Raw genomic sequence first — 9,336 nt, forward strand, 5'->3', positions numbered from 1 at the left:
AGTACTTTTTCAGTGAGTAATGTGGATCGAATAACTAAAACTACAATTTTGAGTAACTTGCCCAACAATGAACCTAACAATTGTCAATTTAGTCAGGATCAGTGAGGTTTAATGGTATTGGCAATGTTAGCACATACACTACTATGTATACTGTATATTTAAAGTTCACTCACCATCCTCATGTAGTTGTACATGCCATGACTAGAAAGCCTTGATTATCAGCAAGATAAATGAATTAGCTCAAATAATCTATTATTCTAATTCTTCTATTTCTTCTAATAATTAACTAGAGCAGCAAAACTGTCTTTGTTCAGAGTGAATAAGTTCTTGATAGCCATGTGTGTTTTCTGCAAGCTGTTTTCTACACAGTGACATCAGCTAGAGCTCACAACAGGAAAACTACTGAGGATCATTGCAGTACAAAGGTAGTTCTGAAGATAGTTTAGCTTTTGTTTAGTTTGTTAACAATCATACCCTGCCCTGTGCCAAAGACATTTGGTCCAAATTGAGATGACTGGCATATAAAAACATTATAGCCACAATTACATTTTCAGTATTGGCCCGAAAGTTGAATCGTACATCATTCATTCATTCTTTAATATTGCCTATTCCAATTCAGGATCATGATCACTAAAGACATGAATTGCCATTAAATGTTTTAAAAGAGGAAACTTTTCTTCTGACCCTCATTTCTTCATGAAATGGAGAAAGCATTCAATGGCCACTCCCCCATAACATAACACCTCTGGACAGGAGATTAGTTCTCCATTTGATAAGAACATATGGGTGGGGTGATATCATTGAAAGAAACAGGCGATTATAACGCTGACTATGATTTCTCACACATCTCTTTGGAAACTGCACAAAATCTGTTAAACAAAAGCATCTTGTTATGTTATCTTTCCCACACAATACATGTTATAGGCTAAATACATCACATACTGTGCTCCGCACAGACACATGTATACAAGCACACAAAAATTAATTAATCAAAATTTCTAGCAGATTAGTAACCATGCTTGGGGTTAAGGCATGCAGTCTTGTAGGACATTTCCAAATAATACTTTGACACAAGCCTAAATCAAAAAATTTAAAACAAAGATCCTAAAGCTTGGATCTTATTTCCTCTCCAGTATCACACACCTGCTTTTTATTATTCAAGTAACAAACAATAAATGCCTCGTAATATAAACCCTTTCCTTTTCCTCTTTCCCTCCCTTACGTCCTATATGTATATATATTCTGTTTTCACTGAACCAAGGTGTAATTCCTCTTCACATTTATTGTAACACACAGATTTAAACCGTTAAGGGGTGGGGATGCCGCAAAGTTAGCAAACACAGTGGACGTGCTCAAGGTTTAAGTGAGAAGCCAGAGTCCTGTAAGGTTTAGTTCCTGTTATACACAACTGCTGTAAAAATATCTCAATTCCTTTGTTGACCAAACCTCATGCAACTGATAAGCAAATGGAAGTGAACAACAGACAGCTTCCCCCTGCACAAACATTCCCTACACACCGTCACACTTGCAAATTAACATGGTTATTAGTCATTTAGGAACAAGGGCCAGTAGGGCGGCAACAAGGGAGTGACCAGAGCTTACACATTCACCCAACATTAGGTGTGTGTGTCGTAAGCGTCATGGACATTCAGGCAGCATTAACAGAATGAAGGGCTAGGGCTGACATAAATCAAGGAGCTGTTCAAATAATTAGAAGAAAATACTTGAAATCAACAAGACTAGAGGACACAAGAAGAAGTGAGAAATTACCAAGTTAAATATCAATCCAGAACCACAGTAAACTGACCACAGGATTATCAACATCATGGCTATGCTGGACTTTAGGACACTGGTGGCACCTGTGGGGATTGTGCGGATACTGGAGCTGATCTTCGTCTGCATCTCCTTCAGCCTGGTGGCATCAATGGGACACAGCACTAACTCCTTCTGGGCATGGTGCATGTTCACTTGGTGTTTCTGCTTCTGTGTCACCTTCCTCATACTCTTCCTGGAATTCACCCATCTTTGCGCTAACCTGCCCATCTCCTGGGGTGATTTCACTGCAGCTTTTGCCATGCTGGCTACTTTAATGGTGGGTGCCATGTTCACACTATTGTTATTTGTGTTTATCTACAGATGTGTTGGTGAAGTACACAAGTGACTAGCCACTGATCATCATGATCAATATTAAAATCTACGATTTGCAGAGGAGAATTATAGAACTACAGTCAAGGAACCAAATTAAATAAACACGTAAACACGTTATTTTTTTAAAAATAGTGAGCTATTATAGCCACAACTTCCCAGAACACATAATGATAATCACATTTTGACTGTCTTTGACAAAGGCCATTACAAATATGGATGTTTACCAGTAACTCATGCTAAAATGTTAATATAATATGCCTCTCAAATCATAATCATAATCCACACTTGTGATTGGTGCATAAAGAAAAAGGAAAACACAGCTTTAAAGCATTTTAAAGAAGGAATCATGTCATACATACTTCTGACATTACAGGTGCTGGCAACATCTGTCATCTATCCCACCTTCTTCATTTGCTCCAACTGCGGCAAAGTGATTGGTGCCACAGTTACTTCCTGTCTGGCCTTCATCCTGTATGCCACTGAGGTTGGGCTGATCCGAGCCAGACCTGGAGAAATCAGTGGATTTCTATCCACAGTCCCAGGTCTCCTCAAGGTTCTGGAGGCCTTCATAGCCTGCATCATCTTCATTTGCTTGGAGTACAACGTGTTCTCTAAGTTTCCAGGGCTCCAGTGGTGTGTTGCTGTCTACACCATCTGCTTCATTTTTGCCCTGCTCGTCATTATTTTTACCATCTGCCGCCTTCTGTCTCTCTTCCCTGCACCATTTGACAAAGTTCTAACAGGTTGCAATGTGTTGGCAGTCTTGATGTACCTCACAGCTGTGGTCATTTGGCCATTGTACAGCTTCCAGAACAATCCCAGACCCAAAGTGTGCGCAAAGGTGCCTAATTGTCCATGGGACAATTTAGTAGTTATCACTTTTATGACCTGTTTCAATCTTGTTGCTTACATTGTGGACACAGTTTATTCTTTTCGGCTAGTCGTCTTCATCAGCAGTACATAGGTGGCAAACCTATATGTAGTAGTTGGCAATCTCTGAAGACCTTAAAGATTAAACATTAGTGTTTTTGCTGCATGTTTTTTTGTCAACACTATTTTCATGGTCCCAGTGTTCTGGTTTATTGTGAATGTGATTTTTACTTTCTGCCATTTCATCCTTCATGGTTTTTATTAGATCCTTATGAGTTTTCTTTGAAACAGCACTGATGTGATAGACTGATTCAGTGCCATTTGCAGACTAGCTAAATGCATGTTCATATTAATATAGTCCTAACTTTTTAATGGCTAAATCATTGATTTAATGGTTTTATAGGTAGCACCCACACTGTCCCTCAGAGGATGTTTGCTAAGGTGTGTCAAAGTGTGCCTACCTTGAAACACTCAGCAACTATAGGTTTCATTCTCACAGCTCCACTCCCACTTTCTACAACGAGCAATGAGAAAGAAACATACTGTACTTGCCACCCACATTCAGTGTCAACAAGTGCATACTTGTGTTTAAAGCGATTGTGATAATCTGTTAAATATTAAAGTTATTTTTTTGAAGCAAAAATAACAAAATAAATGCCACATTCAATGGTACCAGCTTGATTTGCTGCTTTCTTTGTCATTTATCACTATAAACTGAGTATCTGAGTGTCATCTTAGCCTCTTGGGTAAATGATTCTATAATCCATCCATCCATCCATCCATCCATCCATCCATCCATCCATCCATCCATCCATCCATTTTCTATACCCGCTTTTCCTGGCTCAGGGTCACGGGGATCTGCTGGAGCCTATCCCAGCTCTCTCTCGGGTGGAAGGCAGGGGTACACCCTGGACAGGTCTGATTCTATAATCTATCATAAAATTTGACTGACTAATCTAATAATAAAATGTATATACAGTATATAATGTTTAAACAAACCTCTTGCTGTCACAAAATCTATTCCCTCCTCTATTTTGATCCATTTAATCATGAAAGTGACTCAACATTATGTGTTAAGTTTAACAGAAGCAGGGGAGTAATTGGTCAGGGTCGAAGCATTTGTTTATCCTAATGATTAGTAATGTAATACATGAATACCTGGGAGTTAACAAACCCTTTGATCATTCCAGAAATTAATGCTGTCTGCAACGCCAAAATATATAAAGAACCGAGAAATCGGGTGGATGTTTTAATGATTCTGTAAACAAATGAGAGAGGGACTGACTGTAAACTGAAGGGTAAATAACATTATTTCACAATGGTGTGATCATATGGTCACATACTATAGGCTATTTGAGTGTTATTTTTATCATTGCTTCTCTTTGGTGCCATGCAAGAAGGTAAAAAGGGGGTTTTCATAATAGAAAAAATGCTTTGGGTCTATGCATTGTAAACACTAATGTAAAATTATCACAATGCTAAAATAAACACACTCAAACATCACAGTGTCTTTATTTGTTTGCAGTAAAGCGCTCAACATTTAACTTCTCTTAGCATTTGAAGCAGATTTTATTCCATAAAATCCAGGACAACAATCTTTCCTTTTTGTCCGACCTACAAACAATAAATCAAGTGACAACTCAAGGACAGGATAAGGGTGATTTTCCTGAGGATGTGACCTACACCTACAAGCTTTTGAACTGGGCTTCCGCAAAAGACCAGAGTCCATCGTGTTTGTTGTGATGAGAACATGGTAACACCCAGCCAATATCCAATGAGCGCTGTGAAACAGAGGCCATAAACTGAACAGATAAGCCCAGGATGCTCTGTTCGTATAAACACCACCACACTTGGAGTTTCTGTTTTAGAGAAAGCTCACTGGCCTGACTCTTCCTTCAACAGGATCTGGTTTAGAAACCAAGGCCTTGCTGTACTGATGGGAGCACTAAATTTGCACTGAATTTCATTAGGTCAAAGAAACTTATCCTTGCCAGCCATGATGTATGTGGATTTGCGGTCACTCACCCAGCCTGTGGGTATCATGCGAATAATAGCAACCATCCTCACTTGTGTGTGTTTTAGTCTGGTGGCAACAGTGGGACATATCTCATCTTCCTACTGGGCATGGTGCATGTTCACCTGGTGCTTCTGCTTCTTCTTCTCACTTCTCATTCTCATACTGGAGTTCACAACTGTCAGCAGCAAACTGCCTTTTGCCTGGGAAGACTTTACTGCTGCCTTTGCTATTCTGGCGAGCCTCATGTGCCTGGCAACCTCCATCATCTACCCCACATTTTTCACCTGTAGCGCCTGCCCCCACCAGATTGGTGCCTCGGTGGTCTCCTGGGTTTGTTTTGGGGTGTATACAGGTGAGGTGACCCTAACATGGCTTCACCAATGTGGACAAAACACTGGATTCCTCTCCACGGTGCCTGGCATCATGAAACTGCTGGAGACTTTCTTTGCCTGTCTCATCTTCACATCCCTGGAGAAAAGCCAGTACTTCAGCTCCCCAGGACTGCAATGGTGTGTGGCCGTGTACTCTTTTTGTTTTATCCTTGCCATAATCATAATCCTGCTCACCACTGGACAGCTGACATCTTTTTTTCCATTCTCCTTTGACACACTGGTGATTTTCTATAATATTTTGGCAGCAGCAATGTACATGACAGCTATGGTGGTCTGGCCTCTGTACAGTTTAGGCACCCAAACAAGACCCAGTAACTGTGGCCACCATTGTGCCTGGGATAAACTGGTGGTGGTCACCTTCATGACGATCCTCAACTTTATTGTTTACACCTTGGACACTGCCTACTCTATACACCTTGTGTTTTTTGACCAGTAAAGCTGCAGCTTATAACAACTAACATGAACTGAAAACAAAATGGGTTTGAATTATTGTGAACAGAAAGGTTGTTCTGTACAGCATTTCTATTTTGCACGTGCCCAGGACCAGTCTGTAAATGTTTTGTTTAAGGAACTCATTTATTGTTGTTATAGAGGTGATGGAAATGCTTACTCCAGTATATATTCTGCAAATGCAGTTCATCATCATCGTCTGTGCTTTCAAAAAAGAGAGGAAATGTTGGGTGGCCACTGTGTGCATCAATGTAAAGTAAGTTAATGTTTAAAATTTGTATAACTGTCATAAAATTAACAAATAGCCTGCTAGAACTTTGGATCATGACGCACGACGGTGCAGCTCTGGACTTCATTACACAGTGGGATAGATAACTAAACAGCAATTGAACCCACAATATGTGCATTTTCACATTCATGCCTCTCATCTCTTCACTTCTGGGTGCTGTGCCTTGCTAATTAAATTGTAGTATAGTGTAGTATAATTGTATATAATTTAATTGTAGTATAGTGTTGATATTTTGCAAAATGTGTATATTTGCTGGTTTGCAGCGATTTAGATGACAGAATTGATGCCACTGTCACATCTACACAGTAAATATGTCAGGAATACATGTATTGCACCCAATAAAAGCAACATTGTTGTTTTTACAATTCATTTTTTGTATGTGTTCAAACAAATGAAATATAAGTTGTTCATTCACTGAGCTTTAGAGGTGTTGGTTGGATTTTACTGCCCTAATACACAGCCAGTGTAACTGGTTATACATTTCCAATCATTATGCTAAGCTAAACTAATCGGCTGCTTGCAGCTTGAGTTGAGTGGTATAAAGTGAGATGTTATATGTCACAGATGTCAGACTACTTCTTAAATAATGTTGGCATTAAAAATGTATTTTTGTGAAACATTTTTTGCCCAGTGTAATGCAGATAACTGACAACTGCATAGCGAATGCAGGCCATGAACACACACAGGCAAACAAAAGAGTAAAATATGAAATCAGATAGAAAGAAATGACAGAAACACCGGTGGGAAAAAAAAGGCCAGAGACACCAAGGAAACAGAAATGGAGACAGCAAGACATTTCCAGACTTTGGAAGGAAGTGTGGGAAAAGTGAAAAATCAAATCCTTTAATCAACAAGCAGCAGCTGCATATGGAGTTGGATTTGTTGCAAGGTGTTATCTCTCTTTTTTTCTTATTTAGCTTCTTTTCTTTCTTGTTACATGGTGGGCAGGATGAAAACTAAAAAGTATGACGTCAAATTAATTCTTTTCTTTTTTTGACAAATTGGAATGTGGCCCAAGTCTCACTTGTAATCCTGCAGCTATTGTGCTACCTGGTACACCAATCTGTGTGAGTGAACCTGGGTCAAACAGACTAACTGAAGGGTGGAAATTTAGCTTTTCTTCTCATGTCAGTCTCTCCCAAAGACAGACCACATTTAAATCAACGGTACAATGGGGTCTGCTTTAAATTGGATCACAATGGAGGCAAAAATGCTTTAAACAGTAGGTGTACACATTGTCTCATCCACTTCAGGTGAAACTTTCTACATAAAACTGAACTATGTAGACATAAAAACAGTTCCATATCAAAGTGGACTGCAGCTACAGGATAGGTGAAAAAGATATTTGGTTTCTTTGTTTGTAGTTTTGTATTCAGTGCATTTTACATATTAAAGTTATTTATATAAATTGATTATGATATTTTTGCATGGTTCTTGTGATCTAAATTCATTGTCACTATCTTTGCACAAAGACAATAACTTCAGTTCCAAGTGCTGTTTGTTAGTCACATCAATGGCATTCCTCCATCCTCATATCAGTGCCTGTCAGTGATATCTGAAAGCAGTGGGAGCACTGGCTGGCAATCATCATTAATCATTACCTGGTATCAGTAGAGAAATAAAACTTTGGTCCTTTCATTAAGCAACGTTCAAACTGAAAAAACGAAAGTAAAAGAAAGTGAATTTATTAATGCAGTTGTGCCAGAAGTAACAAACCTTCCTACAACTTAGAATTTGTCTCTAATTATAAAGAATTTACATGTACAGTATAATTGAATCTAATACTGCTGGTAAGCAAAGAAGAAACCAGAATAAATTCCATGAGTTTTGTTAGCAGTGAAAAAATACCACATTGCTTTATTTAGAGTTTAAGTCTTGTTTAAAAAAAACAAACATCAGGTTTCAGGTACAACAGTGGAAAGGCATATACTCATCCTTGAAAAATAAGCATCCTGCTCTGCTTATCTGGAGTTGTACAACGCAGTATTTGCCACTGTAAATTTAAACAATGCCACCAAATCTATTCTGCTCTTACTATGAGATCCGTTATTGCACAAAACTGAAGTGGAAATTCAGAAATACATGCAAAAGCTGCTTTATCACATTTTTTCATGTATACAGCACCAGTTTGGACACACTTTCTCATTCAATTCACTGGTAAAGTGTGTCCAAACTTTTGACTGGTACTGTAGCTGAAGTTATTTTATTTTACTTTTCTCTTGGATTTCTTCTGCATCTCATCTCATTCATTAAAGAGGAATTTCAGTATGAAGCGCAATAAGCAAATTTTAGTTTAATATGTACCGGTTTTTTGTATTGAACATTGTTTTTCCATAATTATGCAAGAAAAATATAAAAATTCCAGCTAGGTGATGCTTGGGGATGGGTATAATGTCATGAAAGGTCTTGGTCATGTTCCAGCTAAGCAACCCCAAGTTTAAGCCAGTTTTGAACTGAACAATCCAGGCCCATGTCAAACCATCAACAATCAAATCAAGCTAACCTAGTTATCCATGGATGCAAAACATGGCCCAGCTGCTAAATCTAATAATGTGTGTGTGTGGGGATGAGATTCTCATTGTCAGTGGGCTTACTGCTACGTGGCTGTCATCTTCTCCACCTGTGCTTCTGCACACTCAGTAAAACAAGATTATTACAAGCCCTTATTATTCCAATATAAAATGTTTTTTCACTCAGTCTAGCTTCACTGATTTTCCACCATGGCTACAGGGATGATGTCACCAATTAGATGTGCCATAACACAGTGGACCAAACTGCAGTTTTCTAATTAAAGAACAAATCATCTGAAACCTAAAACTCCCCCTCACTAAGCTTTATAAAGTGTTAATGCAAGAAACAGACATCACAGGGAACGAAACACACTAACAATGATGCTCCTGACTGATAATGAATCAGAATCATTTTCATGTAGTTTCACAAAATATTTGACTTTTTGATTATATGTATGACTAACTGAGCTGTTTCATTTGCTCAGCTATCGCTAAACTAAAGCTGCAATGAGGACTAAAAGAACAAAGTTATATATTTTGTTTTCCACATTTGTGCTATGCCTCAGAAACACTTTCCATCAATTTCACAGTGAAAACAATTAAAAGGAAAAAAAAATCAGACATTCTTGTGAAATCCAAAGTTTGACCAGTCTGCCAAGC

General features: G+C 38.5%; 2 protein-coding genes across 2 annotated transcripts; both read left to right on the plus strand.

The window, feature by feature from the left end:
- The first annotated feature begins 1,666 nt into the window (after positions 1-1,666).
- LOC113141290 (myeloid-associated differentiation marker-like) lies at positions 1,667-3,673 on the plus strand. The gene is made up of 2 exons (XM_026325615.1): positions 1,667-2,092; positions 2,522-3,673. Exons 1-2 carry the CDS (start codon positions 1,826-1,828, stop codon positions 3,110-3,112), a joined length of 858 nt encoding a protein of 285 aa, XP_026181400.1. The 5' UTR covers positions 1,667-1,825; the 3' UTR covers positions 3,113-3,673.
- A 1,341-nt stretch (positions 3,674-5,014) lies between these two features.
- LOC113140613 (myeloid-associated differentiation marker homolog) lies at positions 5,015-5,863 on the plus strand. The gene has a single exon (XM_026324521.1). The coding sequence runs from the start codon at positions 5,015-5,017 to the stop codon at positions 5,861-5,863; it is 849 nt and encodes a 282-aa protein (XP_026180306.1).
- Positions 5,864-9,336: the final 3,473 nt, after the last annotated feature.

Source organism: Mastacembelus armatus, chromosome 8, assembly GCF_900324485.2.
Source record: "Mastacembelus armatus chromosome 8, fMasArm1.2, whole genome shotgun sequence".
Lineage (NCBI taxonomy): Eukaryota > Metazoa > Chordata > Actinopteri > Synbranchiformes > Mastacembelidae > Mastacembelus > Mastacembelus armatus.

Excerpts from the sequence above, each read along its gene's own strand:
- LOC113140613 (XM_026324521.1), top strand. The coding sequence starts at position 5,015 with ATGATGTATGTGGATTTGCGGTCACTCACCCAGCCTGTGGGTATCATG.
- LOC113141290 (XM_026325615.1), top strand. The coding sequence starts at position 1,826 with ATGGCTATGCTGGACTTTAGGACACTGGTGGCACCTGTGGGGATTGTG. Across the intron at positions 2,093-2,521 it reads CCATGCTGGCTACTTTAATG|GTGCTGGCAACATCTGTCAT; the intron begins GTGGGTGCCATG and ends CTGACATTACAG.